Source organism: Cornus florida, unplaced genomic scaffold (genome assembly GCF_030987335.1).
Source record: "Cornus florida cultivar Cherokee Brave unplaced genomic scaffold, ASM3098733v1 CherokeeBrave_3.0.0_Hap2_Chr08, whole genome shotgun sequence".
Classification (NCBI taxonomy): domain Eukaryota; kingdom Viridiplantae; phylum Streptophyta; class Magnoliopsida; order Cornales; family Cornaceae; genus Cornus; species Cornus florida.
Window position 1 is genome coordinate 12,589,097 of NW_026775578.1, and position 14,796 is coordinate 12,603,892.

The 14,796-nt window shown below is 35.2% G+C and overlaps 1 protein-coding gene and 1 non-coding gene across 3 annotated transcripts; both read right to left on the minus strand.

The window, feature by feature from the left end:
- Positions 1-1,052: 1,052 nt before the first annotated feature.
- On the minus strand, positions 1,053-1,124 carry TRNAE-UUC (transfer RNA glutamic acid (anticodon UUC)). The gene has a single exon. It is a non-coding gene; the product is annotated as a tRNA-Glu (tRNA).
- Positions 1,125-4,741: 3,617 nt separating this feature from the next.
- Positions 4,742-11,830, minus strand: LOC132269425 (telomere repeat-binding protein 5-like). 2 transcript variants are annotated; one of them, XM_059770611.1, is made up of 10 exons: positions 11,517-11,830; positions 9,361-9,570; positions 8,379-9,246; positions 8,053-8,262; positions 7,842-7,904; positions 7,658-7,737; positions 6,861-7,102; positions 6,339-6,665; positions 5,958-6,021; positions 4,742-5,399 (listed from the first exon to the last, which is right to left on the minus strand). In XM_059770611.1, exons 2-10 carry the CDS (start codon positions 9,439-9,441, stop codon positions 5,226-5,228), a joined length of 2,109 nt encoding a protein of 702 aa, XP_059626594.1. In that variant the 5' UTR covers positions 9,442-9,570; positions 11,517-11,830; the 3' UTR covers positions 4,742-5,225. The 2 variants fall into 2 exon arrangements, with proteins under 2 accessions (XP_059626594.1, XP_059626593.1); XM_059770610.1 differs by having other exon boundaries at positions 6,339-6,668.
- Between the last annotated feature and the right edge of the window lie 2,966 nt (positions 11,831-14,796).

A 14,796-nucleotide genomic window follows, 5' to 3' on the forward strand; every position in this document is an offset into this window, starting at 1 on the left:
CGAAGTTAAATTTAGTTTTTTAGACGTGTCACTTTTTTACTGTAAACCAGTTAGTCTCCTCAGTCATAAAAGCAATTTTGTCTATTTCGTTCTAGCTTGGCTACCAAAAGCAGCCATGTTGCTAGTCAAAAAAGGAAAAAATAAAAAATGAAAAAGGTTTTAATCTACTTCTTCTATCTATGTTTGATTTATATATATATATATATATATATATTATATTGTACAGTATATCTTTACGGGCATTATCGTTTGCAGGTGCAACTCTATAACGTGCCGCCCAAGCCGGTGACATAATATATTATTAATGCTTGGAGAGAAAGTTTGTAGTTAGTGAATTAATTAATCGGGTGGTATTATTTGACGTCCATTGTTTCCAATAGATCAGACAAAGTCAATAAGAATTGATACCTTCTTTTAATGTTTCCAAGGTATCGAGTTGATCATCTAGGCTACTGGTTTAGGTAGCTAGTCAACTACCACATAGTCCAAATTAATGATGCAAATATAAAGGTCCGTGTGCGCGTGTGTGTGTATATATATATATATATATATATATCCATATAGTTTGCTCAACATTGAACTCATTGAAGGACGTAACTGACTGTATACGACTTCATAACCTCGAAAAGAATTATTTTCTTAGACTGTTGTAGCCCCGAAAGAAATGGAACAGAAGTAATTAAGTTTAAACATCAAAGATGTAAATATAAGAATATAATATGTGTTGGCATATGTAGTTGTGCAGTATTCAATAATTTATGGTGGATGACCACATGATTATGTTTAATGTTTGTACTTCATGATCTGCTAATACAATCTTTACCAACTCCTAATTGTATACAGGAATAATGAAATAATCCCAAAATTGTTTGCCATCTACATTTTTCTAGCTTTATTGTTTTTTGTTCAAAATAATAATAATAATAATAATAATATATTAAAAAGGAAATAGAAGAAAGAAGAGAGATAAAAAAAAAAAAAAAAAGAAAAAACGAGTGATCGTCGCACCCACAGACTTCATACCATTTGAAAATAAACATTGAATCCAAAAATTCCGTTGCCGGGAATCGAACCCGGGTCTCCTGGGTGAAAGCCAGATATCCTAACCGCTGGACGACAACGGATTGTTGCTAAGATGTTGAATTATATTATATTAATCTAGCGAATGCAACATCTAGACCTGTATCATCAAAGAATGCAATAGTAAATTGTGTTGGATAGTGGACAATTGTAACTCCTCATTATCATTTCTGTCCAAGTTTGTTTGCTAATGGGCCATTTCCCATACAATGAGCCTAAACAGGATCAAACTTGTTACCTTGGGCAAAGCCCTCTAATTAGCTGGGCCATGAGGCTGATATGACCTAGGCTAGGCCGTCCACATGGAGCCCAATTCAATGGTTACAGAACAGTCCCATGTGGATCATAAATAACTTGTTGATCAGAGAAATATTGGGAAGAGTGAGAAGCAACAATATGTAGTTGCATGGACATCTTCTCTTCTCTTGCCTACTCTTGTAAATTGTGCAGGTAGTGAGTGCACATAACTTTCATCCCACGTTTTAAGGTTTGCTCAAGTACTAAATGTATTGAGGTTGCTCTTATGGGTTAGGAGTAGTTAACACTGAAACCACGTCACAATGTGACATATTTACGACTCAACATTTTACTCGAACAAAATCAATTTGAACACCAAAGTGTCTCTAGCTCAATGTATAACCTACTCATTATCTTCAATGAGGGGGGAGGAGTTCAATCCCGGACATAAACAAAAGTGTTTATGAGTACTTACCTAATCAAAATAAATAAATTTGAATATGTAGCACCGAGCCCAACATTAAGTGTTGGGCTCTTGGTTATTAAATTAGATGAGATCAGAAGGGTTGCCCTTTCCCATTGGGCCACTTTATGTAACATGTCAAATCTGGAACATCCTAAAACTATGAACAGAATCTTCTTATAGAACCATTACGGATCAAAATTGGGCCAAACTTTAAAAAAATAATATGTTCATCCGTACATATTCTTATACTGTACAGTTGTACTCACCAATTTTTTGTAGCAATGAAATGACACAATTACCCCTCAGAAATTGGGTGTAAGAGTAGTTTACATTTAGAGTCATTTTCAAGGACAGTTGGCTCATTTCCTGTTTTTGAAAAAATAAGTGGAGGGTAAGAGGGTGTAAAATTCCAGAATATAAAACAATATGTTAGTTGTGTGTGTGGTTGTGTGTGTGTTTGTGTGTGTGTGTGTGTGAGAGAGAGAGAGAGAGAGAGAGAGAGAGAGATGGGGAGGAGGGTGCAAATCGCTCTCTCTATAAATAATCCCACCCACATCCTAATCACCTTTTTCCGTTGATGACCCACATTCTAATCTCCTGGTCCATCATATCATCAAATTTCCACCACAAATAAAGATGATACATATATGAAAATAAATAAATAACAAAGAAAAAGGTTCACATCACTCATTTTCTCCAACATTTTCTTGGGATTTCGAATTAAGATTAATTATTAAAACACTGAGGTGAGGTAAGAAAAATTCCAAAAGAGACCGCCCATCCAATTGTAGCCACAAGAACATGAATCCTTACCATTTATCTGTCTCTGCATAAGTTGCTTTTCACGAAAGAGATATATATATACACACACACACACTAATTGTAACAAGTCTGTTATTATATCATCAATGGATGTGTCACGCATAAAAAAAAAAGAAGCCATCACAACAAGGGTCAATCAATGAATTTGGCAATAAGATAAGCATCTCCTTCCCAATCCGAGGAAGATATTATGTAAAGTTTGAATTTCCTGCCTCTAACTCTAGGTTTGGAGGAAAATGATACTTGGACAAAAATATCAGTCAATTGGACCGCGAATGCATGTGGCCAAACATGTTTTATTAAGAAAGTAGAAATGGTAATAAGACATATTATTATTCGATGGTCTAATTTGTAGTACATTCCGAATAGGGGTGACAAATTCTCAATCCCCAATTGTTCTCGTCCTGCCCCATTTATGCAAACGGAGATAAGAATAGGATAATTTTTAAAAACTCGGCAGGGACGAGGATGGAGATATGATAAACCCGTCCTGCCCCGTTTAGGATGTACATTTATTAAAATCCCTTTATATATTATGATATATTACTAAATTATATTAAGTATATATAAACATACTTCTGAAAATAAGAAAAATTATTTGTTAAAAAAAATATAGTGTATTAAACAGGGATGGGGACGGCAGGGCGGTGGCGAATATGAAAATTGAAGTGAAATTTTAAATGCAGACGTGGGCTTGGATGGGGCTGAAAAAAATTACCGGGAATAGGGAATGAGATTCCCGTCCAGCCCCATTGCCATCCCTAATTCCAAATGAATGTGCCCTTAAAAAAAAAAAAAGACACGTTTTGTATTCAATGTTCCATTTATTTTCTTTCCTTTTAGGGCTACTCAAGCCTTCTAATGTTTATCTGTGCTAGGTCGCATTTAGAGAGGCAATAAAGAAGCAAAGAAACTTTAATGGTTTAAGCAATAATTGGAGTATTTTAGAAGTATATGCTTTAGTGATGTAATGTATATTTCCGGAAGTAGGATAACTCCTAAGCCCAACACGAAGACAAGCTTTGTTGGACTTGACATATGCACCTAATTTTGTACAGCTACGATGCCTCCAAGTAGAGACCATTATTCTCAAGATAAGCTTATTCATTGCCTGTCAGTAGGAGCAGGGTCTTTTAGACTAACTCAAAATTTTGATTATGAATTTAAATTTTTTGACATCGTATTAAAGATACATAGGATGGCAAAATAATTCCTCTTGGTCCTATTCCGCCTTGCCCCGCTTCATTTTAGATAAAATTGGAGACTTAATAGAGCTTTCGCGAGTATGGATTATCTCCGATCATATTACAAAATTAACGTAATATTGAATATTGTATATATATTTTAAAAATAATAATAATTGATTGAGAAAGGGAAAGGTGAATTTTAATGGAAGCGTGATTTTTCAGAATTGAGTTGAATATTTTAACTTCACAGTAGTATTTTTTTAAGGATTTGTGTCATCCCGGACACCCCATGTTAATAAAATAAAAAAATAAACATCTTAATTTTTGATTATCATGTTTATTCTAAATTATTTGTTAATTAATTAAATATTTCCATTATATATATGGCAGGGGGCTAGATTCAATCTATCAAAGGCAATAGATGGAGGGATAAGGATCACCTCCAGTTACACAGTAGTCTATTTCTTTCATTTTTGTAAGTAAAAGTATATCTCAATATTTTCGTAAGGTGCATTCCAACATTTTCCTATTGTGCATCTCAATATTTTCCTACTATGCATCCCAAACATGGATGACGTGGTCATTTTTAAACCACTCATTTCAAAATGAAGTAAATAGCACGCTATTTCACTGGAGGTGATTTTCACCCATAGATGGAGCCTCCATTCAAATTGCACGTGCATACACGTGCTTTCAGTTGGTCTTCCTAACTTGAACTAACTTGGTTGTCTATGCATTGCTTGCTTTGCCGTTGAGCCAAACTTTCCACTAAACCTGTTTTAAGTGTTAGGTGAGTTATTAATGTAGATTCCAAATGCAATTATGCCATCTCTGGCCATTACGAGTAAATATTTAATTCATAATACACAAAAAGAAAAAATAATAAAAATAACCGTGTTAATAGCTCCTAGACATTCTATTCTGCTGAGAGAGACAGAGATAAGAGATGTAAACTAAATACAAACCTAAACTTCAATATTATTTTGCCCAAAATACAATGTTTGTAAATCCAAACTTCAACCATTGCATCAAAGAATTACCCCTAATTAGTAAGGGTTAAAAGATAACAACAATCACCTATCGACTAAACATTACAACAAATGAACTTCAATTCTCAGATTAGCTTTCACTTCTTCAACAAACCAAAAGAACGGAAGACCCAAACATCGAGTGTGAAAGAGAGTGCCGATTTCTTGGCATCAAAGAATCCTGTTAGCGAGCTTTTTATTGTGTCAACCATTTACAAGGGCTAACCTCTCCAATGCAGGAAAGAATCACGGCGAGAGCTAAACATATTACATAAACTACCTTTTCTTGTCACCCCCTTCCTTGTCATCATACCTTTTTACATAGTAAATCATAACAGTAATAAACTATAGACCGTTGTCCGTCATGGCTTCTTCCAGTATGCTACCAGCTCTCTAATTGAGCTTTCAGACAAGAAGACAGGTCTCATACTGCTGCTGTTTAAGCTGTTGCTTGGCTTGGTTCTGGGACCAGTAAGCATGGGCGGCTAGGACCCTGTCCAATAGCTCCTGGGGTACGGGTTCACCCCTCCTTTGCTGAGGGGATATTCTTGCCGTGTGCACCAGTGTTTTCCACTTGTCCTGCACAACCCCACACCAAAGAAAACCCACCTCATGTGAGTACTCCTTTATTTCAAAAATGTGTGTGTGTGTGTGAGAGAGAGAGAGATAAAAAGAGAAGTAACAACTTTTAATGCCACTTCTGCTTTCTGACCCAGGCACTTTGAGATATTAGAAGATTTATCGGCTATATATTATTTGGCTATGGATAAAAAAAGGTGGCTAACCATCATTTGGTAGAGGACACGACGATGATCAGGAAATAATAGATAATACAACTATGTATCTATGATATCGTGTGAGACTAGAATTCAAGAGATTCCTTGGCACAGCTGTACCAAAGATAAACTATCGAGTCATTTACCAATTATACAAGCAACTATTGCCTTGAACTAATTAAACTACCAAACCTTGTCGGCCCAATCTGTCCAGTGGTCTACTTTGTTAACATTTAAGAAATCATGGGATGTAAAGGGGAAAGACATAGGATTTAACGAAGAGATCGAGTAATAATTTAGTCCAGCTAAAAATCCAAAGGCGGTGAAATATATGCAGAGATGTGGCATATCACTTCCGTACCTTCAAATCCACATAAGTTCGATGCTTTGCATTATCAAAAGCTCGCAGTTTCACGTCACGCCATCTGTAAATAATAATACAATTATCATAATAGGACCAAAAAAATAAAAAAAGGCTTTTATCAAGAGCTGTAATCTAGAGGTATCACTTTTGCCTCCCAAAGTGGAAGGTGAGCAAGTTCAAGTCAAGGCAAATGGGTGTGTGAATTTCTTGCCAAAGAAAATATATATATAAATGAAGATTCTATTTTGACCAAAAAAATATATCAAGTTTTTGAACACTGAATTTTGCATTCATGTTAAAAAGTGGTCTGGTGATTCAGTTGTAAACTGTTGCAAACCAGCTCCCATATAATTACTGGATTAGGTTTCACCAACATACCTTCCAGTTCCAAGCTTCTCAACAGCTTGAACCAATGCCTCCACTTCGGAAACAGAGAAGGGTCTACGAATTCGACGCTGGGCAACCTCAGATCGCTTAGATTTCCGCATAGGAACCACAGTTAGTGCCTCCACATTCATCGCTGGAACGGCAACCAATGCTCGGGAATCTGTAGTGCTTTTATCAATTGACATGGCAGGAGGAGAAGGTGCTGAATCATGATCGCTTTCAATAAAGTTTCCAAAATTTGCTACTGGAGGATCCAATGGGGCATCATAATTTCCCTCTTTAACTACACTACGAACTACATTGGGGGCGGGTGGGTACCTGCTAAGAGAGCATTGCATTATTAGCTGAAAGCAACTGACTTAAATCATCTCTCCTTAGATCTGCTTACAAGTATAATTGTAAAAAGTAAACATGTTTCCTCATCCTACCATAACATAGCAACAACAAAATAAGTCTGTCAAATATGACATCGGAGAAATTCTAAAGAAATAGGTCACCGTACATATGGTTTACCTTGTCAGTGGCTGAGGGGCGTCACAAGGGGGGAGAAAGGAGAGATCATTGGGACATAGAGGTGTAGGAGTTTGAGAAGGATTAGGTTCCAGCGTAAAACCCAGAGCATCCAGCTTGTTATCATGAGATATTCCAGTCTGCTGTAGAGTTTTGTTATCATCTCTAATCTTCTTCCCCTGAAGAAGCACGCCAATACGTAGTCCACCGCCAAGAATAGCAGTCACTGCCTCCATAACTGTCCTCTGCACAACATTCACATCCCATCAGCTCTTAATTTTTAAATTCAAGCAGCAAATTTGTAAGCCTAAAATGAAACTGAAAAGAGAGGAAGAATTAAGAGATATTGAAGCAAAATGTTAAAAAAATTAAGATCCCATTGCCGCAAAATTTTCAGCCCACAAAAGAGTGTGTTAAATTTTGATAAATGAAAAAACCATTAGAGGAGTACCCAGGACTTGTCAAAGATTTAAGTTATGTATTTTTTCAAATGGACCCTCACTTCTCTCCCAAAACACGTCCACACTCCACCCACGGTGTTCATTATTCAACTTTTAGAATACAAAACAAGAGCTACATAAGAACACATATATTTAGCCATAAAGAATGTAAGTTCTACCTGTACACATAAACATAAAACCTATGAAATGAGGGAAACGCATGATCAGCATGACATACCTCATAATCCTAGAACTTATCAAATTATGTCCGATATGTCACATCTACTACAATGCATGGCAAAAGGTAGCTGCAAGATGCTTTGTATTAGAATGAACTGGGTCATGTCGATGATAGCATACCTTCAGAGAACCCACAGTTGCAGTTTCTGGAATCTCAATGAAAAGCTCTGGAACCTTGAAAGACTTGATCCTAAGCTTCACTGAGAAAAAGCACAGATATCTTCATATAAGAACCCCTTTGAATGTCAGACACCAATCAAATCAAAAGAGTACACGTGAATCATTCCATCAACGGTTCTCATACCATGGGAATCCTTGGACTGAAAGGATGTATGTTGACTTGCTGCAGAAGCTGGCGTCCCAGTGGCTGCATCAGGAGCTACGATTATAAGCAAAATAATAGAGAAAACAACAAATTGTAAACCAAACAGAGTTAATAGTGGGGAGGGGGGTGATGAAGAAGAGTTAGCAAAAGTATTAACAGAAGAAGAAGAGAGGAGGGGATGGAAACTAACCTCCATTCATCGCTGCACCTGAATCAGAAGCATCTCCACTGAAGCCCTTCCCAGGTAAACTAGATATTCCCTCACTACTAATCCCTCCATCAGAATTTGATACTGAACTACAGTCAAAAAGTTTCCTCTTTTTGAAAGGATAATCCCTTTGAGACCTTTGGCGTTTGTAACAATTTTTCCTATTACGGTAAGCAGGCTTTCTTTCTGCACCTGGAGACATCAATATAACATCCAATTAAATAAAAGTGATGTAAATGAAAATCGTAATAAAATCAAACTAAATGAGTGAAGAATGCAGGACGATCAAAGAGTGATCAGACACTCACCAGTATATAATTGTCGCTCATCCTTCAATTTTGGAGTTACTTTCCAATATTTTGAAGCCAATAACTTCCTTATTTTTCGGTCTCCAATTCGTAATGGTGGCCTAAAGGCCTTTGCTGTGGTGCTAGGTTGAGTGCACCCAGAAGAGTTTTCGTCATCATCTCTAATAACTAAATTTACATCATCCCGGCACACGGGGAAAGAACCACAAAGAATGTCATCCCTGCACAAAGGTAACTTCACACTATTGTCTAAACAAATTACATTGGAAGGTTTCCTGTTCCAAATGACCTTACCCTCTGACATGCACATATCAGGTCTGGTACTATTACTAACCGACACATTACCAGTGTTAGGTGGCTCAATTTTCATTTGTTTTTTGTTATCATCCTCAACTGTACAATTGTAGGCCTCCCGGTGGCCAGTGGAACCTACCTTAACTTTGGTAGCAAAGGTTCCAAGTTCGACCTTGCTTTTCCCATTGACTAATTTTTCAGCAGAAACGGCCTTCTCTGGACAATCTGAAGTTGTTACTACAGATGCAAGTCCCGAAAAAGCATCACGCTGAGCATTTGGAGATTCTGTGAAACTATGATTAAGAACGGGATCCTGTGGGACAAGTTCTGACGCAATAGAACTCCTGTCAAAGCTTCCTTGATCACAAGGTTCTACTTTCAAAGGGTTAACCACTTTCTGTTGTTCTTTCTTTACAAAATCTTTCGCAGCTGCACACTGTTTTTTTGCAGGTAATGTATTACTAGAACTAGGAGAACTTTCTCCTTCCAGTAATAAATTGCCAGCTACAGTAGCCAATAAGTCAAATGCACACATTGGATTGTCATCAACTTTCTTCCTGAATGAGCACCTCCTCTACAACAAGTGACAAAGGGATTAAAAAACAGATCAGTACTTCAGAAACGCAGACCACCAGATAAAACAAATAAAGGAATAATGAGCAGTCCAGGTAAGGCAGACAGTCATTACCCTAGCCGATCTGGCAGCTCGGGGTGTGGGAGGCATCTGATAGCCATTGAATCCGTAGTCTAACCTCTTCTGTAGCACCATATCTCGGAGATCATACCAAGCAGAACTCTCAAACGCAGAATACAAGCATTTTTGGATATTTTTAAAGATCTAAAGAGCCTGCATCAGACCTGCCAATCTCCCATGCTCAGTGACCCAAGATTACAGACCCTGTCGACAAACAAACATTAACAATGGGAATATGCTATTGATAGGATAAGACAAAAATTAACGTGGGTAAGATAACAAGAAAAAGATGCCAGCTAGTGTGTTGTTTTAATAAAATTAAGACCCTAGACAATGGAATGACAAAACAAGATCCAAGGAACAGTATCCAAATAGTTAGGAAACGGATTTGTTAGAGTTGAGTTGAGTCGAGATATTAACTTAGACTAAACAAAAAGAATGTATACAGTGTATTACCTTTATTAGAACAAAAACAGATAACATGATAACAAAAGTACAAAATCTTAAACCACCAACAAGGGTTGAAAAGGTGGTACACGGAATTCACCATAAAAAAAAATATAAAAATGAAGAAGGAGAAAATAAGAATGTTCTTCATAGTATTAAATTTGGTGGACAGCACAATTGTATGGGAACACTTGATCAAAGAATAAATTAGCACAATAAAGAAATCGTACAATATAGAGAGCGAAATCCTGCAAGCCCAAATGCCAGTATATAAAAAATAACGATAATAAAAAAATAACATTGCATCAAGAAGCATGGAATCAGCTACTTGTAATTGGAAGTTCTAACTTTAAACGAAAAAAAAAAAAAATTCAATTCCAATTCCAAGGCACCAATTTCATGCTCCCAAAAATAGCTTAATTATTCTTGCTATGTTCTTCTAATTGCAGCAATTATACCAGACTCGGATTACCATGTAAAAACCAGACAAAGTCAATCAAATGAGAAATGTCCCTAAAAACTGCCAGGAAAAAATGGCCAAAGAGGACACTTCCTTGGAATTTTACAACAGGTGATGGGATTCCAATAGAAGAAACAATTAAGAGCCTTATAACTGCCATTCCAACAGTAATTGGTCATATGATTCCAAGAGAATAGTTTCTTGAAATCCAACAATGGCCACTTCACAGCAAACCTTATAAGATCCAATATTTAAATTATTTTCCTATTTTTTCTAGACAATCAAACAGCTCTAAACAGATTTGTAAAAAATATCTGAGAAAATCAATTTACAACAATTTTGAAGGAGCAACACTATGAGTGTGGACATATTTCTGTCAGATCGGCACGACGATCCATAGACGGCTATGATGCACCCAGATTATACAGGACAGAGTCAGAAGAGGAAGGAAACTCTAAAAATGTGCAAAAATATATACATACATACTCGTACATCTGACCCTCCCGCAATGGCAGGAGCCTCATGCCCTGGGCTAGCCTAGCCCTTTTATACTGATATCAATGCCTTTTTGTCAAGTAAATTGAACAATATAACCATTAAACATAACAAACAAGAATAAGTACAAAATTAGATTGCACCTTATCTGCTCTATGGAGGAAAACAATTCGGGCCAATTAAAATCCAGAAATCTCTCCACAATTCTAAGTCACACATACATGAAGCAGGGGTGAAAAAGAAAGAAATAAAAAAGAAATGATTAAAAACCCTCACAAAACCCTGATATGGATGATCACAGAATTAAGACGGGATGATCATTTCAGACATCCCGAAAATGAAGGTGTATATATATATATATATATACACAGATGATCTAAAACCCTCAGTGTAGATGAATCGAGAAAAATATCAGATAATTCAGGACAAATCGTATGAAAAAAGAATTGGAAAGAAAAAAAAATGGATCTCGGTCCTCTCCGAAATTCAGGAAAAGGAAAAAAAGAAAGATCTTGGACACGAATTTTTTTTTTTTTTAATCCCAGATCGAATCCAAATTTGGAAATGACAAATCCAGGAAGAGATTGCAACAAGAAGACTCAACTCAGATAAAATAAAATCAGACAGCATAAAATTAAAAATATATATGCGCCAAACATGAAATTCAATCAGGTCCAGTGTTAAGATTTTCTCAGCAACCGAACAGGAAAGCCTGTCGTAATGAAACCAAGAAATCCGATTATCTCACCTCTGTAGAACGATTTGTCGTCGGATTTACAAGAATTTTGCGTTGAGAGTTGATTTGTCCCCTCGAGGAAACAAAATTCCGGTGAAATTTTGTAAAAAAATTACAGGCGAATGTAAGATCGGAGAATTGTCGGAGAATTCGAACAACAAATCTCACAAGAATCAGAATTTGCATCGATCACGAAACATTCTTTTTCTTAATCCACTATCCCATGTTTTCTCTTTGTTTCTCAGAGAACAAACGCTGTTTTGGACGCTACCCTTAATTTTCTCTCTCCTCTCTCTCTCTCTTTCTCTCTCTGAGATGGCCAAAACCCTCTGAAAACCACCCAACCATTTGCTTAAACCCCAGCTCTTATACCATTGACTCCGATTACCGGATCTATCGGTAAAAGCCCATGGTTTTACAGGCTATTGCAGGTTAAAGAAACCACCTAATGACCGGTTCTTCTCCAGAGGGTGACCCATACCCTTGCTACGTGTGTCCAGATCGCGCCACGTGGAGGAATATGAATATCGTGTGGCCAATACTCTCTTCACGATCTATAAAAACGTTGGGTCACGAAGAGAGGGAATTTCATATTCTTTCTCAAGTTTGTAGGGACATCCATTTAAATTTTACTCCTACATTTAGGAATAAATTCTTAAACGCCACGCGCTCATCATTCAAATGATATATATATATATACACACACACATACATATTTATAACTAATTTGTAACAAATTTACAAAGTATTACTTTAAGACTTTAAGTCACCTAATTTGTGCGAGAACCGAACTTACTTTATGTTATATAAAGGTACAACAAACTAGTACTTAGATGTTATTTGGGCAGTTTTGGAAAATTCTTTTTTCAAAAGAAAAAAAATAAAGGGTGATAAAAAGATAATGGCAATAACTATTTTCATATTTTTATTGTTTACTTAAAATACAATATGGGACGGAACCAATTCTATAATATATGTGGTAATTTTTTTTATTTTTTTTTATATATAAGAAAAAAATTATACAATGCATATTTGAATAATTTTTTTATTCTCTTATTATATATATATATATACATATTTGTACGGTGCCCCATAATTTGAAATCTTAATTCCGTCCTTAAATACAATTAAATTATTTCTAGGTATAGGAAATTAGGAATCGAAAATTTGTCATAATTTTGAAAAGATGTCAAATTTTTTTTTTTTTTAACCAACTAGTCAGTGACTCAACGGCACGAGGTCTATACTTTTCAAAAAGAGATCATGGGTTTGAAACTCAGTAGAGACACGAGTGTGTAAATAATCAACTAAGAAAAAAAAAAAGATATTAATTTTTTTTATTATGAAGTTATAAAAAAACAAAACAAAACAATATGTTGGATAAAGCTCCAAAATAATAATAAAAAAAAAATTCATTAAAAAATGGTATATATAGAGTTAAATGGCTCTCAGTTGAATATATTCAAAGAAATTATTCTACTATAATCTCTGTGAAGTATCTTTTTGTATATATGTTTTAATTAAATTTTAACCTTATAATAAATAATATGAAGTGGATCCAGAATTTATGAAAAGAAATAAGCTTAGAAAGTAGATTATCATTGTAAATTCTAAATAAATTATCTTTGTTTTATTTTATGGAAAGAAATGAGATTATAGAGGAAATTATGATTGTAAATTCTAAATAAAGCACATTGGTTGAATTTAAAGGAATAACAAGAATATACCAAAGTGCAAATGATTAACTCAAGCTCGTTACGGCACGTACTGTAGATCTAATACTAATATTATTTATTTATTTATTTATTTTGTTGTTGTTTTGATGACCTCATCTCAGATCTGAAAGAAATTCAACAAATTTGACAAGGATAGTTCCGTAAATTAACCATACATAGAGGTATCATGATAAGCATGCCAGCTACCTTTTTCTTTTGCCTTTTTTTTTTTTTTTAATTCAGTTATTTCAGTTAATGTATTAATAAAATATGTGGCCGTCGGTTTAAATGAATGCCACGTAGGATAAAAGGCAAATCCTACGTGGAAAAAAAGCAACCCTCTATTCCGCACTTTTTTCTCGGTATTATCTCCTTTTTAATTTTGGAATCTAAAAAAATAAAAATAAAAAACATTTGGCAGTTTCATAACGTTGAGGGAAGGGGGTTAAGTTGACGTGGCGAAGGAAGAGCGGTGGTAGAAGACGGCGTTAGAGTCGGAGGATAAGAGGTGAGAGTTTGTGGTGGGACCCAAAAGAAGGTGGTAATGTGCTTCGAACACGACGCCTAATCTAATCCAACTCTTGACATGTCTTGGTCTGTTTTCGTTGTTGCTTTTGACGGTTATTCCACCAATGGAGGGAGGGGTTGATTGGTTGACACCTGTCTCCACGGAGACAACACCGGCTTGCCACGAATATCTTACATGGTTATGATTTAATTTAATTTAATTTTTTTTTTTTTTTGGGGATAAAATTTAAGAAACATTTAAAACTAAGTTATTATTATTACAAAAAGTGAAGGATTAATTTTTTTCACATGTTATGTCTTCTTGCGACGATGTCTCTCCACTACATCTACTACTATTCGGTCGCCGGTTTTTTAGTCCGGATAACAATTTGAAAAAGTTTTAATTTAATCACCAATTTAATTTTGAACATAATTACTATAATCTTATCCGAATTTTTATAACAATTATTTTTTAGTCCATCAATAAATTTTAATTTCTTTCTAACCATTTATTTTTGCATATGGTTCGATTTATTCGGTTCATAAGAAAGAACTGAATGAAGTCAGTTAAATTTTATATATATATTGTTAAAACGGTGTGAATGTACTTGATTTACAAAAGAGTATAACAAGTTTAATCTCAGAAATACAAACTTTGCATAAACCTATATTGATTGACATTAACAACAGACCTATTCTTTAATAAAAATTTGGAAAAAGTGTGTGTATGATTCGATCTGGATTACATAGATATTTCAGAATAAATATTTCATTACACTTAATCGGTTGAGATCACCGAGTTTAAATTATTTTGTTGTTCTTAATTATATATTTTCCTCTAATCTTAATTATTTTTGTTGTTTTTAATTATATATTTCCATCTATTTTTTTTTTTTAGGTGTTCTTAATTATAAAGGGATTATAATTGACAGAAATAAAAAGGAGGAGAAGTTTGGAATTTAATATTACCATAATTATGGGTGGACCCACCTATTGACTAGTAGTACAGGTCCACAAATTGGTAACGAACAAAAATTTAAATTTCAAAACCCAGCACAGCACGTTACAGT

Bases quoted from the DNA above. Each gene is read 5' to 3' on its own strand.
- LOC132269425 (XM_059770610.1), bottom strand. From the start codon at position 9,441: ATGGTGCTACAGAAGAGGTTAGACTACGGATTCAATGGCTATCAGATG. The intron at 6,022-6,338 runs GTATGTTGGTGA...TATTATTTACAG, and splicing joins GAGAAGCTTGGAACTGGAAG to ATGGCGTGACGTGAAACTGC. The intron at 5,400-5,957 runs GTACGGAAGTGA...GGGGTTGTGCAG, and splicing joins GAACTTATGTGGATTTGAAG to GACAAGTGGAAAACACTGGT.